Raw genomic sequence first — 22689 nt, 5'->3', positions numbered from 1 at the left:
GGCGTAGGGAAACAAGGGTCCCCACAAGTGCCAGAACCGAAGCAATGCAGCACGATTCTGCACAAATCCTTTTTTGCCAGAGCAAAAACCAGTGCAAGGTGTAAATTGCGTGACACCCTTTAACCAAACATGAGGTAAAAAAATCTTCAAACAATTTCACTCTGACGCACAAGGCACAATGATAACTTCGGCTCCAGGTTACCACTTTCATCTTAACATCCTCGTAGTAGCATCAATTTCTAAAAGACTGAACAAAGTTTTCTCAAGAAAGCAGCCTCTTCACAGCCAAATTAGAGCCTCTGTAGACTTCAGACAGTATAAAATGCTAACACAGATATACTACCATCTTGCAATACTGCCCATCACAATCAATGTTTTCTTTGCCCCAGAGTAATATTCTGCAAGGTTACCACATTGTGGAATGGCTATTTTGTTCCCGCACCAAATTGCTTGCTTTTTGTCGTATAACACAATCTGGATTGTGCTCTTATAAATTTGTAAGTTTTGTTGGCATTCTTTTGTATAAATGTTTGAAGCCTTAAAGGGACACTGAAGTGATTAGTAAACATTGCGGGATTACTAGTGCAAATTGTAGCCTGGAGCCCCTAGGCCATGTTTCGACCACTCTGGCTGCGTTTACGCGAATTTATTTAGTAGAAAAATCAATTCGAAAATGCCGTCCTCCTCTCTGCAACCTCGCCCATTTTCTGAGGCGTTTTCGTGTGACGTCAGGAAAAAAATGACTTGGCTTGACTGCACTACTGCACGGCTCGCCGACTTTCTGACAGAGTCAGTTGGCCCAGCGTTTAGTCCAGCGGCCGCCGACGGGTCGTCGCAATTCGTTCGCTCAGTTGAAACTAAGCCATGACAGGTTCGTGAATGGAAGAATGTGCCTTTCTTTAGTTTGTGAGTTTGTACACTGTATCAAGCTCCAAGTCCAGGTCGCTCCACACAAGTGCTGCACAAGCGCACATGCGATGCTTTGCTGACTGGTACGCTAGTAGGAAAATCTAATGTCAATTGAAGGTGGGAGAAGAGTCAGCAAAGTTAATATAGGTACTAAGGAAATAAAATCAACCAAAACTTTCACCGTACAGCAAAAAACTAGGGTGCAGGAAGCACTTTTTTGCGCTGGGTGAACAAGCACAGCGGTCAGCAGCAGCACGACCACACATCTGCGAACGCTGTTCCGTCTAAGAAATGCAACTGCTAGACGTGAGATATTGTGGAAATTTGGGGGACACTTACTGAACGAGCGCTATACAACAAATAGTCATCTAAGCTGCTTGAAATGCTAAAACTAGATAAAAATGTAAACTGGTTATACATTATATACCCATATTTCCAGCATCGGCAGCGCTGGCTCGTGGCTGAGTGGACTGGAGCACTAGGAATTTTGTTTTGCAAGTCGCAAGTTCAAATCCCCGAGGGTATATCTTTTTTTTTTTTTGTGGGTTGGTTTTTTTCGTCTTCGGTCGATGATTTTGTGCCGTAACGTTCATTGCTCTACGAGCGAGTTTGCAGAATGCGTGCAGACTGACACTGACGCACTAGCGAGTTCTCGTTGGTGTCCTGTTGCCATAAGTACCGACTGCTTCCGGGTAGTGGGCACTGGCCAGAATCAGCAGACCTTTGGCCTGGTGCGAACACGCTTTTTACGATACAGGCATGAGTGAGGCAAGCTCCAAAGGTGGGAGAAAAGCGCATGGCATTTGAGCGTCTGCGGTGACGTGGAGGGCGTTCATCCACTGCGTAGGCTTATCTGAGGCATTTTACAGCCGACAACATGACAGAAGCGCGGTATGGCGATTATTGAGATATCGAGAATGCCCATCCAATGATAATGTCAGATGCCAAGCATGTTGTTTCACAAAACCGAAACCGAAACTTGTTTGAATGCTAATCTTAGACATCGTTCAATCACGTAGCACCTTTACCTGACGTCACTGTGGTTAGTTATTGCAGCCGCCGCAAACCGTGCATGGTAGTTTTCCTTCTTTCAGGCTTCATAAAATAAATACTGCCTTATCGCCTGGATAAACGATGAGAAGTGTGTTCATTTGAGCCAGTCTACGCAGTGCAAGCAAAAACGGGAGCTTGACAAATTCACTTCGTGTCCCTTTAAGGGGGGACGTGGCTTTCAAAATCAACTTTTTTATTTCTTTGTGGATTTTGATGAAAATTGGCACAGCAACTGGAAATGCTTCCGTGATAACGCCATAAAAATTTTAAATTAATATTTTGAAAACTTTTTTATGTATCAAATTTTCTTTCTGTTCCGCTTGTACCGAGCTTGAGCGGCTTATAAAACAGGATAGAAAACTTGTTCGAAGTGCTTTGCATTCCCAAATGAATGGACGAGGTCGTGACAGTTTTAGAATTTTTTTTTTACAACACAATGTTTTTTAGTTTTCATTTTTCTAAAGGTTAATGTGCAATAGGCATGTTGACTGTGAACGATTATTTGAATAAAAAAATTTAAAAAAAACAAATCTGGAAAACCAAGAGTGTCACGACCTGAACTGTTCATCAAGGAATGTAATGCACGAAACGGAATCAAATTAGACCCAGCGGTCACAAAGAAATCCCTGGTACAAGCGACACAGGTGGCAAAAAAAACTGTTTTGAGAAAACGGCTTCCGAAGTTGCAACATAAGTTTCACTTATCAAAAGTCGTCACGGTTGTAGCCTTTCATGTCCTTTTGAACATGGGGCTTCTGGAATGCCTTGCCTTGAAATTGGAGTGCCTTTTACAGCCTTTCTCTTTCCAGAAAACATCATTTTCAGCTCCTCTGTGAAAAGTACATACCCCACTTTGCAGACCAAACGAAGGGGGAGATGGGTTTCAATGGGCTTTCAATGCAAAGTAGGTTAGCTGCTTGGCTGTATCACACTGAACAGCCTCCTTTTGCAGTGTTGTCACCATGGCAACAAGTTAAGCATTTTTTTTACTTAAATTTGAACTTTTTTGGCTTTTTTTTATGTTTCATCATCTTGCCTGGCACAGCAACTTAGTACTCATAAGTGCAGGTGTTCATTGCCAAAAGTTTGCATACCACAAGGATGAAAATGAGCTACTTTGAAGCTTCGTAGAGTATTCTGCATAACTCCCAACTTCAATGCAAGAGCATATTTTTTTACTACTTTTGACATTCAAGGCATCCAATATTTCTCGCAGCAAAGCCAGTATGCCCTAAGCAATGGTATCAATAATTTCACTAAAAAATCACTGTTAAATGCTGCGACAGTAACGTACATTTTTAATGCAGAGAACATATTTTTATTCCTATATTACTAACTCAAACCTGTTTGCATGAAAATTACAAGTGCACGGGAAATGTTGCGCAAGAAAGGCGATATGGCTCGCGCGCATCGCAGCGCACGCTTACCGCGACATATCGAACTTTGATTATACCTGATATGGCTGGTCAGGTCGCTTTTAAGATTAAATCTAACGTCGCAGGCATTAATTACAACTACTGGCGTTCAATCGTAACCGGTTTTCCAGTCATGTGCTGCTCCAATGCGCGTCGGCTATGCCGTGCGCGCCGCAGCGTTTGACGCGTCGACCGTTCCTTTCTCAAGGCTAGCGAGCCCACAGTCAAAACACAGCAATACCCGCCACGGTGGCTCAGTGGCTAAGGCGTTGCACTGCCGAGCACGAGGTCGCGGGTTCGATTCCCGGCCGCGGCGGCCGCTTTTCTGATGGAGGCGAAAAGCAAAAACGCCCGTGTGTACGAGATTTCGGCGCACGTTAAAGATCCCCAGGTGGTCAAAATTAATCCGGAGCCCTCCACTACGGCGCGCCTCATCGCCTGCGTTGCGTCGGCGCGTTAAAACCCTACAATCAATCAAATCAAAACACAGCAATAACTAAGCGTGTAAACATCGCAAACCCGACTAAAAGTTCACTTCACGAACCGCTATCGCAAGCGCGCACACCGCGTCACCCTCCGGGGTCTGGCGACGGTAGAGTCACGCGCACCACGAAGCGTTCGATGACCTCCTCCTTTCGAGCCACACGGCTTCCCGCAATCTGGCTCGTTATCTCCGGCATTCCCACCGCGATAACGTCCGTGTTAAATATCATAGATTGAACAGAAACTCGGCCGAGCGAAGCGGCGAAAATGAACTCGAACCGCTCGCTACGCAGCTCAGGAGGCCGCCATCTTGCGTTGCGCCCGTGACATCCAATCCTGAGGGTCGTTGTTCTGCGCCCCGACCGGAGGACCAATAGCGCTTCAGCATCTATTTCTAGCTTCGTTTGTGCGTCGTTTCTTTTCTGCCGTTTGTGCGTTTGTGAGTGAACGAAGATAAAAGAGACGAGCGGAACCGGAAAGACGATCGCTCGGCCGATCTAACCATATCAAAATGGCCGCGCCCGGTGGCACCGTTGCGGAGATAGAGCGCTCCGAAAATTGCCGTTTTTTCGCCCTTTGCGCTGATAGTTTGTCACCGCGCCTGACAAAAGTATTTTTTTATGCCACTTTGCGACGCTTTTCAGCCTAAAAACTTTGCAGACGCATAGAATAGGAAACATAGAAGCCGAATATGTGGGTTTCAAAAAAACGATGTTTTGGTCATTTTTCCGAAGTTGAAAGCCGCGTCCCCCCTTAACAGTGAGTCCAAGCTACTACTTTTGCTGGAAAACAAAGATACTGCCCCATTTGTACTAACAGAGTAAAAAAGAAAAGGCCCCTCTGCCTTCAATCTCCAAGAATGGCAATCACATACCGAATGGCTTAGTTCATTACCGCAAGCTTGCAACTCGTAAATTGCCTTTACAACTAAAATACACTGAAAGTTAAATTTATACTTTGAGGCACAGAGGTAAAAACTAATTAGATTCCCTCTTGTCCCTTGCTCAGCTGACAGCCAGAGAGGACATTTACTTGATAATATTGTCACTGCCTACACAGCTCTTAAAACAGCTGTTGCGAATCCAGAAAATCGTGAATCTGAGGCACACCTTGCAAGTGAGCACCGAGACGAGGCTACAGCTAAAATATGTGCCACAATATGGGTAGACAGAAAGAAGAGTGACAAAACTGGGCTGCTTGTCAGGCAAAAACCAACATTAAAAACAACAAAAGAAAAAGCAGTTGCCATGGCACTCTTTTTTTCTTTTCCTCAGGCTTTTCTGTGCTACGATTAAGACGAATTTCTGACCAAGTACAGGGTAAAGCTGAATATGTACATACATGTCCATATCAAGTGTGGTTTTGTTTTGTTTTTTGTTGTTTTTTACTTCGGTGCGAAAGCGGCCCGCGCCTAGACCCCAGCAAATTCTTTGACATCTTTAGACCCCCAACCCCAGCCCCCGACCTCAACAACAACCCAGTCCCACAATGCTATCAAAACTAGTACTGCAGCTGTGTTGAAACCAGATACAAAGGGTAGACAATGCTCAAATAATAAAACCATTCATCATAGCTGTCAACAAATTGCACTCGACTACTGCACAATCAATTCCGCAGTGCTGTAAAAACTGGTGCTGTAGTTGTATCGAGGAATCTGACATCAAGGCTTGGCCAGACGCGCTCGTTGACAGCACGCACTGCAAGTGCAATCACATCACCAGGATGAAGATAACGATGATGAGGTCATAAATCATAGTCATCCTCAAATTATCCTGGTAGTGGTGCTCAGTTGTAATAGCAAGTAGTCATCTCCCCCTACTTGCCTCCTCTCAACTTGTGATTCTAGAAGCCTGAAAACTCAACCACATGCAGCGTACTTTCCATGTTTTCACGCGTCGATGCGTGTCAGCGCGCGTCGCCAAAAATGCATGGTGACGCGAGCTGACGCGCAAGCACCGCCAATGTCTATGCTCGCCAGATATCAGCATCGACGCAGCGCGAGACAGCATCGGAAAGCGGGTGGCAGCATCCGGGTTTCCTGTCCGTCTTGTGCTTTGGGGTCATTCCTTTCAGCAGAAAATAATCAATTTCTTTTTAACCTGCGGTAATTGGCTGCCTTGAGACAAATTGCAAGCTACTTCTATTCTAAACCGCTCCTTCATTCGTGGCTTGTTTGGCTTTCATCGGGGGAGATCGGGGATCTGCGATAGCTTTTTGTCAGTTAAATACGGAATCTCTGGCAACATGAAGGTGCTTGTCTGCAAGATCAGTGCGTGATGAGCAAGCGTTATCAACGCCAGAATTCTAGCGGCGCATTCCATTCCATTCGCGGCTGCTGTAGCTTGCGTAGGGGAGACCGGGGATGCGCAATTGCTTTTCTTGACCCAAATAAAGGAGCTTTGGTTACATCACTTGTAGTAATAGCATAATTGGCCCAACCTCCGAGATCGGTGCGTAAGAAACAAGCGTTATCACTGCCCAAATTTCTTAAACACGGCCAAAACAAAACACAACCAACAATATTCGTTGGCAGCCTAGCTCAGTACACCGAATTCTGGGCCTCCGCCACTTCCCCTGGCGTGGTCGAGAGGTTGAGAGTTCGGCTTCTGTTTTGAAAGTCCATGGTTCGAATCTTGGCAAACCCTCACTGTTTGTGTGTGTGTGTTTTTTTTTTTTTTTTTTTTTAGGGTTTGATCAGCTTTTTTTACAGGGTAAACAAAGGGTGCCAGAGTACTTTGCCTTTTAACCTACAAATGACGTTCGATGGTAACCTCAGCATCAAGGCAGCACTGAAATTTGTTTTGCTTATGCTTATGAAGCAATCCGTACACAACATCAAGGTAGGGCACCAAGTTGCAAGGAAATAAACTGTTCGAAGTGCACTTTTGTTCATGAAGCTTCCTTATTTTGTTCAGATTTGATGGTGATAACTTGAAATACATTTTGCAGGATTTCAAAATTGGCCCGCAAGCATTCGTAGCAATGAATAAAGTAAGGCAAGTGTATTAAATCTAGGTTCCTGATTAATGCATTTAAGCAATCGAAAATACCTGCTCATAGGTGGTCAAAAATAACTTTAAAATGATGGTAGAATTCATACAAACGTATCCACCAACGCACGTCGACGCAGCGGCTGACGCGTGACTTCGCCCACTTCATGCGGTTACTCGCCCTCTCCTGCATGTCCGCGCGGTGCCGGCGAACGACGCTCGCGCGGCACTATTTCACGTCCATGTGGTTAGGGCTTAGGTTGTGTGAGTGGCCGATCCTGACCAGATGGACTTGTTTAATAAACACAAGCCGATTGTGCTCCAATTTTGCTCCTGGCTGTTGCATATATATGTGCTAGTGCAAGTACAGCAGGCTCTCACAATCACTCGCAAGCCCCTCTGGATGGTGCTTACATGCAAGAAACATTTAAACGGAATCAAAAATAAAGCAAAGCCTACTGCCTGTGCTGGGGCACCTTATTTTACAGTACCCGCCGCGGTGGTTCAGTGGCTAAGGCGTTGCGCTGCTGAGCATGAGGTCGCGGGTTTGATTCCCGGCCGCGGCGGCCGCTTTTCTGATGGAGGCGAAAAGCAAAAATGCCCATGTGTACGAGATTTCGGCACACGTTAAAGATCCCCAGGTGGTCGAGATTAATCTGTGGCCCTCCACAACGGCGCGCCTCATCGCCTGCGTTGCATCGGCACGTAAAACCCTACAATCAATAAAATCAATTCTTATTGTACAGTGTTTGCTAGCTAAGGTTTGTGTCTTTTAAAAAGCATGACCTCAGCAAAAGTTCCCGCGCACATATTTTACACGTGCACATATTTTACATTTAGATGTCCCGGCTGCCACAGTGTTTGTTTCACAAAAATGCTTAGGCAAGCTTCTCGAATACCACATTTCACAATTCAAGGTTCACGATGTTACAGATCGTAAGGAATGGGTGCAAGTGAATGGAGGTGGTGATATGTGTTTTCATGCTTTTGGTATTTTCTGCATTAAGCAACTGCGAGTGGTATATTTGTATTCACAACACTCTAATCAACTGGTACAGGCCAACGTGCTCCTAAATTTTAGTATCCCTTTAAAAAATGTTGTTTTCAGCATCTTATTCCTACCCTACCAACCACTACCACTATCACACTAACAGTGAAAAGTTCTGAACATAGACTCTCACCTGGTTTGCCAATATGCTGCCAGTTCCTTCCTGGCACCAAGACAGCTGTCCTGCCGTAGACTCGTCCTCTCCCACGTCTTTTTCTGCACATCGTTCACAACATCATATGTGGTAGGTAGGGGACAACCCTAAGAAATGTGTGATTCCCGCCATTTAGCCAACTCACACACTCAAACTAAGTTTCTAATGCTCTAAAGACTGTGACACCAGTTATATTGGGCTGCATTACCTATTTCACATAGCGGCAAGTTCATGCTAGCGCATTTTGCAGGTTTCAAGCTTGCTGTGGAAAGCACTAAGCCGCCTAGAGTCTGTAATAAATACGGCAGAGATAATTCAGCAGCAGTACAAGCAAGTGGGCATAGTAAGCAAGATAATTCAGTTAGACCCATGCAGAGGAGGTGCAGTGTTCAGAACTGCCACAGCATCACAAAGAACTTATGCACAGGACGACCCACACACCCAGGCAACTGGCTGCAACAGACAACAGACTGAGCCGAGCACAGTCGGCACATACGATACGGCACAAACAGTGCCAACCGATGAGTGAGCCTTGACGTAACTAACAACCGGGACTGACTTGCACAGTTCCAGAGAGAGAGACAGAGCGGAGGCAGCCACTTCAATGGAGGTGGGTCTGCAAGACTACGAGGGGGCATGTGGCTCCCTCCTGGTCTTTCCTTTCCCATGGCTAAGTACATATCCCAGTCAAGGTTGCATGTACACAACATGCGAAGCAAAACACCGCGGAACGAAAAATAGAGGAATAAAAAGTATAGATGGCAATCAAGCAGCCACGTTTCTCTGTCCAACAGTATAACCGATTTCAGTTTTTCTGCATGAAACCCTACACTTTTTAATCAGAAGTCTGACCTGCATTAGGTAAATAATTAAGCAACCACAAGTAAGTAATTAAAGTAACTGTGCTAATTGCAAGTAATGTATTTAGGTGAAAAACCTCCCACATAACACCTTACGGGCCATGCGGTACATGGGGGTTCTTTCAAATAATGATGGTTGGTGCTATGGTACACAAACCGAGTCCCCGTACAAATTCAGAGGCTGGCACCTTTCGGGGCCAGTTAGCCACCATTATCCATTGCCACTTTAGCTGCTTGACTTGTTTCGACACCGACAACGCTTCTTGGTGCATCCTTGGATGCTGCACGCTGTGTTGTGCTGGTGCCACATGGAGGCCCGCAGCTGTGTCAAGCTGTCCTTTGAGACAGCTTTTTCTGCAGGGCCCCAGCATCATGTACCTTTTATATGATGCCACTAAATTTCACTGTGCATTGTTCATTGTTTGTCCTTGTCATTTGCCCTAGGCATACAGACTACATGAGCTGGCATGCAATGAGTAACTCTTTGACGATGATGAGTTACTGATAAGTTACTCGGGACAAAGGCCTCTCCCAGAAACTGCCAACTGCCCCTGTAGCGAGGTTTTCAAGTCTGTTCCTTGCCCACAACTTTTTTTATCTCAACAGGATCTGGCCACCCTGATGTAGTACTAAGTCACAACTTCACCATGGTCAAGCCCTCTTGGCCCTCAGTCCCCAGCAGCTGTGCAGCACCTGACCATAGCAGCTGTCAAGGCAGTGATACAGTAAAGGGTGCTAAAAATCTCTGGGTCTGGACAGACTGTTTTTGAAATTTCAACGTGGCAATGTTCAAAGGAGTAAATGTCTTGAAAGGAAGCTGTCTAGTGAGGGCAGCTTAGCTGTGCTATCACAGGAGCCCTCGGGCATTAAGAAGGGCCACCAAGACAAAATGCAAGTATGGTTCCCTAAGAAGGGTGCTTTGTCCCAAGAACAATAATACAAATTTTGTCGCAACCTAAAAACATTAATCAATATATTAGGAAAACAGGTGACGCAGTGCTGACTCCCCAGTCACTTCATTACTGGGTCCATACGACGTCCAGGGATCCTGATTGTGCTATTGGCAGCCACCGACAAAATCCACCACCAAGAAAATTGACTGTGTGGTTACTGGGGTGCCTCTGGCTCGTTTGATCACAACTTCAATGCTAACATGCACATAACGCACTGATAACTGTCTTCAGTGTTCCCTTCATTGTGTCACTTCTTGACATCTTCCCTTTTTTCGGCTAAGAAAATGTCTTTCAGGGCTGGAGTCGAGTTCACTGAGTTACTAATGGCTAGCTCTTTCAATATAAATAAAGTCTCATTTTCCCTTCAAGGCCCTTTTAAATGGGACGTCATAGGACTAAGCGAGCTTAGAACAGAAGAGGACTTCATGGAATTGAATAGCAAGCATACTGTATGCTATCGAGGGACTCCAGGAAAGAGGGACCATGGGGTTGAATTCTTGCTCCAGATTCCCTGGTATCTACCAGGGAATGTGGAGAAGTTCTTCTGCAATAACGAGAGAGTTCAAGCCGTTGCGATCAAGCTAAATGAGAGGTACAGGTTAAAGATGGCACAAGCATGTGCACCAACATCTAGCTATGATGATGAGCCCACATACAGCTTCTACAGGGATGTCCAAACAGCAATGAACAAGGAAATAACACGGCACATGGTCATGATGGCAGATTACAATGCAAAAGTAGGCAAGAAGCATGTTGGCCAATGGGCAGGGCGAAACTTTGCAATAAGCAGTCGAAATAGCCAACGTGACACTCTGGTTGGATTTGCACACATAAAACACCTGAGGATTCTGAGGATAACGAATACATTCTTCCACAGACAAAGGAATCGGAAACGATCATGAAAAAGCCTTAAATAAAAACAAGAAATCAAATAGACCTCATGCTAAGTGCCAATCCAGGTATAATGCAAGATGTTGAGACACTGGACCAAGTCAAGAGCAGCAATCACATAATGGTGAGGGGCAGAATGAGGCTAGATCAGCAAAGAGAAAGGATGAAGCTATACCAAAACGAGGAAAACCTAACTCGCAGCCAGTAAAAGACCGGGTGCAGAAGTTTAGAAAAACACTTCGGAACAAATTCACTATCTCAAGGCCGGAGAGAGTGACGATAGCGTGGACATACTCAACGACAACCAAATGATGATAATTACAATCAACAGTAGCTGTAGGATGAAGTGCATACCTGCCAACCTGGTGACATGGAAACTCGTAATATCTGCGGACTGGGGAAAGTAGGGGGCAGTACCCTTTAATTTTTAAGTCTAAACGGATCAACTTTTTGTGACAAACATTCTCACGTTTTCAGAAACATACGTGGAAACCGTCAGCGTTGAAGAGTAATCAGCAGCAACTCCATTTGGCAGGGAAATAAATTCTTACATGTACGATTTCAAGAACACTTGGTAGTACCCTCATGGCTTCGAGCCCGCCATTGCACTGCGAAGCAACTACCGCGGTCGTACCATGGGTCTTACTACACAGGACGCGGCAGTCATACAAAGAGCGCCACGAACACGGAAGTTGTAGCCGGCTTGTGAACAATATGCTATAAGCAGGCTTGCCTTGGTAGCAGCGAGTTCTGGATATGGATGCGTAGCCCACCCCGAGAAGACGACAGAAATCGCTGCTTCGCAGATTGTGATGACAACACTACGTATTGCTTTCTCGTGGCGGCGCAGGTACCACAGTGTTATTTTAATAGATGGTCCCATTTTTTAGAAAATTCGTAAAATTTCACGCACGGTTCGTAAAATCGTAAGACGCGTCAAAATTCGTACATTTTATGGAAAATTCGGAAGAGTTGGCAGGTATGATGAAGGGAACCTACAAAACAAAATGGTAAACTTATCTCAGAAAATGGAGGAACTTAAATGCAGGAATAGGAAAGTGAACCCAGCATTGAAACGGGTAAACTAACCTCAGAAATGAACAGAACTTATTGCAAAACAAAGGAATATGAAAGTATCAAGAACAGAAAATAAAACCGCATTGGCAGAGCTTTCACATTGATTAACAAAAGCAAGGGTAGTGACATTTGTACCTATAACATGGCAATGATAGAAGAAACATTATAAAAACGTAAAAGATTAACAACGAATAAGAAGCTGGCTATTGGCAAAGGTCGAATGTACACACTCAGCGATGAAAGAGGTTTCCGGAGGTTTGTGGTTTGTGGTTAACTGGCAACCACAAACTACAAGAGTAACCACAAACAGGTCTGTGCGATAAAAAAGCCTCTTTTGGAGATGCTGTTGACCACATCCGCACGTTAATATTCCTGTCACGAACAGTGCAGAGCTGCTGGGCTCAGCTTCTGCACTATCCGTTGACCTGTGCTTTATGCGCCGGTCTTAGCTGCGCTTGCCAAACATGTGGCTGTTAGCACAGCACTTAAGCATCCCTATGCGCCACCGCAGAAAATAAATATGCCTCGATAGCACAGTTCACGAGGTCAACATCTTGCCGCTTTGTGCAGACCGAAAAGCAGCAAGGTTTCGCATAATTGTTACATGATGGTGCAGGTGTGTATGCAATATATTTTCTTCGAGGAACGGCGAATGTGGTAAAAGGTAACGCATGTTCAGGGTGTGATTACCACCAAGACGACAACACAAAAAAATTAGAGCCACAGGCGCCAAGAGTGAAAGAAGAAGGGAAGCTGCGAAAAGAAAAAAGGACTCACGCCTGCTCCGACTGGACCACTCTGGAGCCAAAGATCCTGCGCATCTCATTTTCTGGGTTGAGGTTTCGCTGATCGACACTGAGCAGGCTCTTCTCAGCCCGCGCAGGCCCGGAAGAGACAGAGGCAGTAACGGCAGCGACGTGGGGTAGGTTCTCGGGCTCGCCCAGCAGCCGATTCACCTCCCGCACGCTGGCCGCTACCTCGTCCTCCTGCTACCAGAGACAAAAAAGGAGGGGGAAGGTGATGCAGTTTGGCATCCCAGAGGAGCACTACAGGCAAAGCCATGTTTTTTTTAACCCTTCTTGTCTTCTTGAGGAGCAATACTCCCCTCTCCTGAAAGTCTTTTTTTTCCAGCAATTTTGCCAGTTACATCTATAAACAGTCAGAATGGTTTAGCGAGATAAAATAACAATAACTAAATAAAAACTACAATACAAGCTCTCGCACATGTGCAATACGCTTTCATTGCATTGCGTTGGCTGGCCAGCCGTCGCTGGTTGCCTAGGGCTTTGAGTCTGAGCTTGCTTGTTTAGATGATCTGTTGCAACATTCTAATATCAAATCTCGGCAGAATCAGAATATTGCAGCAAGAAAAATCATTCAAATCAAATGCACCAACGTAGCAGCCAATACGTGCTGCCATTTAACACACCACTGAAACCCCAGAATATGAAGTTTAGTTCACAGCATTGCCAACACGCAGTGACAAGTGCACGAGAACACTGTGCGGCTTGTGCTAAGGCATGAGTCTTCGTATGTACCTTTGTGGCTGTACATGTACAGTAGTGACAACGCCGCCAATACATGCACAGCCACAACCACAGTGTAGACACTACGCCTGCCACGCATTTTTAAAAATGTTTGCGAGTAATTTTCTCAAGAATCACTGCAGACAGTGCTTTAATCAATGTTTATACCTTGTTTTGAATTTGGACAATTTTAAAAGGGCACTCAATCTGACTGTTTTTCTGAGTGTTTTATTTTTCCGCCATGACCCTTTGTTCTTGTTTGGTTTTGTGCCCCAAAATGCTTAAAAAAATGGTTTTAGTGAACTTGCGGAATGATAGTACTTTCATGCACATGTAGCTGGAACAATTATTCAAATCTCAAAATGGATTCACAATAATACATCAGATGTAACAAAAAAAAACATTTCGATGTATTTTGAATGAAAGGGGGAAAACGGTTTTGTATCCAGCATTGTCTTCAGATCACATGCAAATTCCAAATTATTTATCGTGACACAGTTTGAATGCACAAACTCAGTTGCAATTTAAACACTTCAATCAAAAGTTCGTCCAAGAGTTTCCAGCAATGCCCCGCATTGTTCAGTTTCCAGACGAAAAAAAAAAAGGACGGCCCATGAAATATTTAAAAAATGCAAAAAGAGCGCATGTTTTCACAACCATAAACAAAGTTCCACCAGACCAGCTCAAAAGTAATAAAATAGTCTGCTAATGCATGTCGCACGACCAAAATGAACACAAGGTCCCACTGGTGATAGCTGTTTCCAACAAATTCATGTATCGAAGCTGATAAATGTTTAAGCCTGTTTCAGCGATGCTTCACATAAGGGCGATGCTAGCACCTGGGGTTCTCTAGACCTGGACATCCAGGAGGCCCCATTCTAAAGCTTTTAACCTTCAGCCAGCCACACTCAAGTAGCTTTGGACAAGGTAGCAAAACTTAATTTAAAAAAAGAAAAAAGAAAAAGCTCTTTCGGGCCCCCTAGTATGTACAGATGTTCAAAGCTGCATACCATCTTGACAAAGCAAGACACGTTGAATCGAGTAAAGGTAGGTGATGTCCTAGGACTGCTGGACAAACCTGGCAGTTCCTGGTGCCATCTGACAATTGAGAATGCTTCCTTTCACTGACCAGGAGTTCTCAATTCCAAGTTTACGCTCGCCACCTGATGCCTAAAGCATCTGAACTTTAAAGGGGCACTGACACAAAATTTTGAAGGCGAGATAACTTCGGAGGTAGATTGGTGTGAACACATATACATCATCTGCAAAATATCAGCGGCGAATATAGCCTAGAACATATTTAAAGTCAATTTTAAAGTGTGCGAAACGCAAACGAGCAGCCAGCAGAGGACCACGCGCAATCGACATCGCGCGGATATTTTGTAAATAAACAACATCCAAACACGTCACAAGTTTGTGTTTGCCGCTTCCGCACTGCCGGCGTTTTTCGCCGGCTCGCCCGGCTCGCCGCTCCAATCGGAGAGCCGGAGGGCGGAGCTTCTGCTCACGAGAACAAACGACCCGATCGTTGGCGGCGGAGGCGCTGTGATTTCGTCATCTCATCGGGCAGCTGGCCGCGACCAAAGTTCTACAGCGATTCCAGGCACTCTGTTTCTATTACTTGTTATTTACATTGGACGCGAAAACGCGCCGGAGACACGAAAAGCCCACTGAGCGAGCTGCACGGTCGCTGTGCAGGCGGCGGCCACGGCCGCAAAGTGGCCCAGGCCGGCGCAGGTAGCTTGAGTGATAGCTTGTTACCGCTGCACGAAATTGTACCCAAGTGGCAGCTTATGAGAAAGGAGTTAATGATGCGATGGCTGGTTGCATTAAAAATTGTCATCTGCGAATATCCGCCACAGTGCTAAGCCGAACACATCTGTAGGCGGACCTGTAGGCAGACAGGCCGGCTGCTCCCAGCGCGCGTCTTGCCACCCACTGTCTCGAGCGTCGTGCGTCGTTCTTTAGCCGCGGTAGCATTTGCACTCGCAGCGCCTGCGTCACGTCCACGGTCGCTTTTTAATTAAGCGGCTCACGAGATCAGTACGTGGGGGCATTCGCAGAAACTGCCGGCGATGCGGATTAGACAGTGCTACGGCAGCTCTGCTCTGTGATATCCCTCCGACGGTCACGTGGTCAGCTTTGTTCACATAAAATTCATCGGTTTGCGGCACCCGCTGAAACCGAAACTGCGACTGGCCGCATTGAAAATGCCTCTGATTAAACAACCGTCGCACGCTGAAGCAAATGAGGTTTCTACAGGTGATAAGTAGGTCACTAGCGACTTATCGCAACAAAAAAAAAACAAGATGCAAAATTTTTGTGTCAGTGCCCCTTTAAGGTCCGGCTGCTTTTTTACCACACTGTGCCTTTTTTTAACCACAACTTCTCGAACACCTATGACGTTACAATGTTTGATGCCTATACATATTTGTTGCACCCTTTTTAGGCGATTATCCCACTAAAAAAAAGTACGAGTACACATTGCCATTTGTACCCATGAATAGCGGACAATGAGTCTCTTAAAGTGTTATTATGGATGAGGAACTTGAGAATCGCAAATAAGTGGTGGTGTGCACGGTGGTTTGATGGAAACATTTCTCTCTTGATGGCTACCACCTTCAAGTAAGCAGTGATTTAACTGATAATGAAAAAAAAATATTCTTTTTATACCAATTATACGTGGCACGCATATGTTCAGATATCAGTTCCTTTTGACATGACACGCCTGATGTGCTCATCTAGTCCCTCTGTTTTATCAGACATATGGGGTAACTTTTAAAGGGCTATGAAGACAAAATAAAACTTCGTTCAACATGAAAGAAATAGACTTTGGTAGCTTACTCAACTCCATTCCAGCAATGAAATATGTTATTTTAACCGAAAAAGCACAGGAAATAATGAAAACTCAAATTGTGCACTACAGTGACATAATATGGGACGTCACTAATAACGTTTTTATCAGTGTGTTAACTGCGCATTAGCATTGAAGTGATATGATAAAACGAAATCAGAGGCCCCACTACAATCTTGCAGTCACGCTCTTTCGTAGTGTCTTTGGTTGGCGGCAGCCAATCGCACAAACAAGATTCTGTGATGTCATAGGGAAGTCATCGGAAAGCGGCTGGGGAGTCGCCACAGTTGAATATGCTTCCTTCGATATCTCGATTATTCGTTTGAAGTGTGCAATAAAATTGGTACCGCTGTGCTCAGGGCAAAACAGTCCTTTTAATGAACCAAACTTGTATTTTCTCTTCATGGCCCCTTTAAAAACCTTCAAATTTCCCACTCCGCAATGCCAGCCCTGAAGCCATCATTGGGGAAATACCAATAACAGCATTTAGCGTGTTAACTCCATAGTGCCATTCAAGCGGCATGACGAAACGGAGCCGGAGGCCTCACTACAATCGCGCAATCATGACTAGGGCAGTAGCTTTTGTTGGCGGCCGCCAATCACACAAACTAAGCTCTATGACATCACAGGGACAGCAGTGCAAGAAAGCGGCTGGTGAGCTGATTTTCTTTTGTCTCTCGTCCTATTTATAAAGCCTCACTGTTTAAAGTATGCATGAAAAGTCTGGCATGGAAGTCTTCCGACTAAATCAAACTTGTCTTCCCGATCCCTTCAAAGTCCCCCTCGCTCTCTGTCAGAGGCCATCTACTCATCTTTGTGTTGCCCGGCCCCTTGTTTTCATTGCAGCACTTTGAAAGTTGGTTTGTGGCCGATTGCCTGGTCACCTGCCGTTCCAAGTGGCGCCCCGTGAATATCTCCTACACGAAAGGAAAGAAAACCTCGCTTCCCAGGTAAGCAGTACACTACACAACTGGTACACCCCGCACTGGCACTCACAGCATGGTGCAGCCGGTCTTCGTGGCTATGCTGGCTGTTGAGCTGCTTCTTCTTCTTCTTTTTCTTTTTCCGACGTTTGAGACTGTCGGTGCTCTGGGTGGAGTCCTGTTTCTCCAGCTTGCTGCGTGGGGCTTCGTCTGCCAGAAGAGGGCCCTCCTGGGGGGCTGCACGAGCAAGGGGTGGCTCGTTCTCCCGGTCGTCATCCTCCTTGGCCGTGTCCGAGAGGGACTGCTCTGCCGACAGCCCTGTGAGCTGCAGCATCAACAAGAACCCCGTCAAACGCCACCCTGGCAGAGGAGCACTCGAAGACAGCACAGCTGCAAGCAGCACCAAGTATGCAACACCTAAATTCTATCCTAAATTTGTGTAAAATTCCACAAGTCCGATTCCAATGGGGTTTTGACGCCCCAAAGTACACGTAAAGCTACAAGGCATACCGCAGTGGACCGCTACGGATAAATTTAGACCCCCTCTGGATCATTCACACGTCTCGGCAAAATTCTTGAACAAAAGGGCATTTTTACTTCCTGTCTTCCCCGGCAGAAGAAGCTATTGCAGGAATAAAATGAACCAGTAACTTCATCCACCTGAATAGTCATCTACATAGAGCCACGCTTACTTAGGCAAACAATACAGTCTCCGAGAAAAGTTTTCCATGAATAAAAATTTGTTCTGGTCTGGGGTTTTAACCCAACACTTTTTCATAATTAGGGCAGTCACCCTGCCAACTGAGTTAACCAGGATGCTAGCCATTTGTAGAGGAAGGATGAATTGATCATCAACTCATTATGACAAACACCTGTCCCTAACTCTGAGCTGTCACTTCACTCTGGCGATATGAATGTGCATCCTCTAAATTGGCATAGTAGGTAGTAGACTGCCTTAGATATGCGGGTTATGGGTTGGTACTCCAGGTCAGGACAATTTTTTTTTCCACTGTGAAGTTTTTTGAGATAGCTGCATAGTAGGTAGAAGGCAACTTTACTTTCACACAACACACTGATCAGCAACTTTGCAGTGGGTAGGTATCCGTTCGCTAAAATTTACACAAGAAAAAATACTGCCCCATATTTCATACTTTTCACACACTTGTTTCTTTGTCAAGACTGCAGTGCAATTAGTCAATTTCATATTACCCATGCCAGACAGAGAGTTCAATGGTCCCTGACATTGGTGGCCATTGAACTGAATGGTGATTGGGTGCTACTGCATGGCAACTTTTCAGTGACAATGAATTTTCGGTGGTCCTTGAACTCGACGGATGTCAACTTGTTTAAAGGGGCCATGAAGACAACATACGAGTTGGGTTCGTTAAAAAGACTGCTTTGTACCAATAACAATGACACAAATTTTATCACAAACTTCAAACAACTAATGAAGATATTGAAAAAAATTTGTGAAGCAGTGGTGACTCCGCCAGACATTTTCCGGCCACTTTTCTATGACACCACGGTCTTGTTTGTTCGACTGGCGGCCGCTGACATAAACCATCGCCAAGAAACACGACTGGGCGATAGTAGGGGGGCCTCCTGATCCGTTTGATCATATCACTTGAACGCTAAAGTGCAGTTAACACACTGATCTTTTCAGTGCTGACCCATAGTACTTCCCTCCTGCCCATAACACGTCACTGTAGTGCAAAATTTGAAAATTTTGCAGTACTTCTTGTGTTTCCTGGGTTAAAAAAAATTTGGCCACCTTCGCAATTGAGATGCAAAGATAAGGAAACAGCGGCGCTTACGTCATCATAAGCCGCAGCCAATGCCCGACATGTGCCTCCCCACCCGAACATCTTCACTGCGACGCGCACTCCCCACGCCTGCTTGTCGGCTCCTTCCTCCTCGCACTCACACTTCTTGGCCTAGCATTTTCCTCCTCTCCACCTTGCTGTTCTGATTTTTGAGCAACGCTTAGCATGGCTGGAATGCAAGCTTAAACAGCTTTGCTGTTAGAACCCCCTTTCGTGGTTGGAATGGGGCCAAGTAAGGTACTGAAGGCCAGTTCTTTCAAATTAAACAAGGCTGTATTTTGTCTTCATGGCCCCTATAAAGTTCTAAGTGAAAGTGAACTCTAGCATAAAAAAAAAAAAAAAAAACTTGCGCAGCAACACAAGCACAAGACCTTATTTTTTGTATAAACTGCTTCACTTACAAAACTGCAACAGAAGCACAAAACCTTATTTTTCGTATAAACTGGTTCACTTAGAAAAAATACGGTTATAGTAACTGGTTTACTGTGGTGGATATGGAGCAACCACACAAGTAGAGCAAAAGCAAAACATTAAATACACATGTTCGGCTTCTTTCACCGGGGGAGTTTCTTTCCCAAAACACATCCCGTGAGATGTCCGCAAACCTGGGTGTCGAACAAAAAAAAAATAAATAATACCGCTTCGGTTTGGTTCGGGTGAATTAATTTCATTCTGGTTCAGTTCCGGTTCGACTAAATGACGTACCAAACCAGTTCGCAAACCGGTTCGATGAGTTGAATTATTAGCAAAGTGTGAAAAATGTTTAGTAGTTTAAAGCGACAACAAAAACAAAATACTAACAAAAGTCAAGATACTAATTTTTTCCCATAACAATGGCACTATTTCAAAGACAACATTAGGCAATTGAGCCAGATATCAGGGAAAACAGATGAATTAGTGGCGGTTCGCCAGCCACTTTCTCGCCCAGCCCTTATGTCGTACCAGGGAACAGTTCGTGACTTTTCAGGGGAGATGGGACAGCTGTGTTTGGTCGCTACTTCTAATTTGGGCAAAAAATTTATATATAGCTCATTTTGCGCATGAAATTAGATACAAAATTTGTCTGCAAGATAAAGCTTTTTCTTTTTTTAAAAAAAGAAACAAAGCCAGACCGAGTCACAGCCTCATTGAACTATTCGAACGAAATTCGAAGTTTCTATCTCTACGAGAGAGAAACTGTTGCAGCTATGGCCCAATTCTTTTTTTCTGCCAAGACTTTCAGTACTTGTAAATTAGTAACATTTTTTTTTTGCTTGCGGGAGAAATTTTTTCTGATAAAAATGACAAACATGACATTTTCAAAAATTGCCGAAATTTTGGGTCCCGTTTTTTGCTTCTAAACAAGCTAGGAAGCTCACTTTTTTAATAATACTTGTCCATTCCTTTCTATTTTTTGCGACAATTTTAATTTATGTTAAAAAAATACGGTTGAATTTTAAAAATGTGCAGCATTACTGGCAAGTCGGGCATTCTGCTCTAAATTAATAAGCAATATAACAAAAGGCCTTTTCTGTATTTTTTTTTAATTTTCACAAATCCAAGCCAAGGCTGTTCTTTCCCACAGGCCTCAAAAGCATTTGCATAGTTTAGTAGCTACAAAGCATGAAATTAGACCTTGTTAGGTGTATTGAGGTGACACTACAATGGCTTGTAACAAACTTCTGATATCAACGTAAGACGAGAAACACCCGGTAAAAACTTGTCCGCCCTATGCGTCCTAAGAAACTAGCGATTATCTTAGGCCCCGCAGCACTGGCCCCCTTCACAGTGATGACAAGCTTGGTCATGTAAGAAGTAGGGCAAATGAAGGGATGTGTAGTGCAGAAGTACTTCCTGGTATTGTGCTTATTCGCTTGCCGACGGTAGCGAAAAAGAGCAGAAATTATTGGCGTACGAACTCTGCATGGAATAATTTAAAACCAAGTGACAGGTCTTTTCGTTTTGTTTTTTCGTGTAAACACACCTGCAAAAAAATATAGGTGTGTTTGATGCTCCGAACCTATGCCAGTGCTATGAGGCGCACCATATAATGCAGGGCTGCAGAAAATTTTTGGCCACCTGGAAATATTGACACATACTAGAAAAACAGCCACCGGGGGCAGTGATCACACATGCATCCTTGTCAGTAGCTTAGTCCATGAACCACTCTCACGGAAAACTCTTGTCAAGCATTTACACATTCGATGCGTGCGAGACCTTTCTAAGCACATCATGAAATGCAACAAGGAGGCCCGTTCAGAGCGTGGGCCTTCACCGTTGTGCAGGGCAGCAATCTTTGCAGGGAGGGAAGGGCAAAGTCGGAGCTTCCTATCGTCTGCAGGGTGCCGAAAGTGTGTCTCGCACTCAGCCTTGCACTCTGGATGCACGACCAGCAGCAACATGTCAATGCTAAATTGGTTAGCATCCTTTCCCATGTTGCGACCACGAATAAAGCGTTGATAGTGTTGTGATTGCCCTGAAGGTGAGAAGCGGGAGAGAGTGAGCGAGTCTTTTATTAAAACAAGGAGGGCATAGAGGCCAGAAGGGGGAGATGGGGAGACAAGATTATGAATTTGATCTTGCGTGAAAAAGCAAAGCCCCAGATGATATTGGCCATTGATTATAAACAAATGGTGGTCGAGCCGTTTCGTCGGGAACCGATGACCGTTATAGATTCTTTCGGTTCAGTTTTGGTTCGAGTTTAACGGCCTGAAAACATAAAGTGTTAGCAGTCCGTCTTTCACACAGTTATTGTGATTACCGAGACCCGACTGCCCCTGCACGCGCGAAAGGGCGAGGAGGCGCACCTCACCATGACGGATGCACAGGCATGGTGAGGGCCTGCCCGCGGAACAAATCCCCCAAACGCATCAAATGCGCAAGCGCCCAGATGGGTCCCAGTCAACACGGTAACCACGTACAACACGGAACATACCGACTGCTAAAACTCTTTAATACCGGTTTGGGTTCGCGTTCAGTTCCGGCAAAAGTACCGGTACGATTCCCGTTTTTGGTTCGGTTCAGTTCCGGTTCGACACCCTACCGCAAACATAACCTGATTGCACCATTAAAAAAGGTTGTTTACTTGCACTTACTTAGAGTGCCACCTCGTAGGTTGTCCTATTTAAAAACCCAAGCAACTCTCACGCAGCTACTACATTTAAATTCTGTTGGTTAACAAGGGTGTTTGACTGCATACCCCTCCAGCAATTTTAGGTGGATTTGTCTTGCAGAAGCACAGCACTAAATCTAGGATATTCTTGTTCTTGAAGGGCCTCATTTATTAACTATGGTACAAGTCCTTTTCAGCTGTTACAGATCGGGAATCTCAACATAATAATGTAAGGCAATTATGCACCAATAACGTGACTTTCAGCACTAGCTGCAAGGATAACGCAACGATGCTTATTCATTTTTCTTTTTGGCATGCGCAAGTTCTTGAGATAGCAACCATATACTAGAAAAATTCTCTGCTACCTGTTAGGCCTTTTTGATTACTTTTGAATGGACGAAAACGAGGAGGAGGGAGGGTCACTTGTATGGGGCCTGAAATTTGGAATATGCCTGCAATGAACCACTTAATTAAGTGCGAAAGTGTGGATGATGAATGCATGCGTTGCAGGAGCCTTAATGTAAAATGTTATATATTTGTGTATGACCGTTTCAAACAATATATGATCCCCCAGCAACAAGGACAATGTTTGAGTCTGCAGTTTGAGGTTCTCGGCTGCGGCCTCTTTGGAATGAAAAT

The 22689-nt window shown here is 44.8% G+C and overlaps 1 protein-coding gene and 1 long non-coding RNA gene across 2 annotated transcripts in view; one reads left to right on the top strand and one right to left on the bottom strand.

The window, feature by feature from the left end:
- Window positions 1-22689, bottom strand: part of Nulp1 (Nuclear localized protein 1) — a 62946-nt gene that overhangs the window by 37923 nt on the left and 2334 nt on the right. The window contains exons 2-4 of the mRNA XM_077682014.1: window positions 17210-17461; window positions 12611-12822; window positions 8032-8114 (exon numbers count right to left, since the gene is read on the bottom strand). Of these exons, the coding sequence (XP_077538140.1) occupies window positions 8032-8114; window positions 12611-12822; window positions 17210-17461 (547 nt within the window). The remainder of the gene's footprint in view (window positions 1-8031; window positions 8115-12610; window positions 12823-17209; window positions 17462-22689) is intronic.
- LOC144150178 (uncharacterized) lies at window positions 14248-17428 on the top strand. The gene is made up of 3 exons (XR_013318445.1): window positions 14248-16867; window positions 17060-17163; window positions 17291-17428. It is a non-coding gene; the product is annotated as an uncharacterized LOC144150178 (long non-coding RNA).

The sequence above is a fragment of the Haemaphysalis longicornis genome, unplaced genomic scaffold (genome assembly GCF_048455015.1).
Source record: "Haemaphysalis longicornis isolate Haplotype H1 unplaced genomic scaffold, Haemaphysalis longicornis Haplotype H1 scaffold_1, whole genome shotgun sequence".
Classification (NCBI taxonomy): domain Eukaryota; kingdom Metazoa; phylum Arthropoda; class Arachnida; order Ixodida; family Ixodidae; genus Haemaphysalis; species Haemaphysalis longicornis.
Note: the sequence above shows the minus strand (reverse complement) of the source record. Positions and strands in the feature narration are given on the sequence as shown.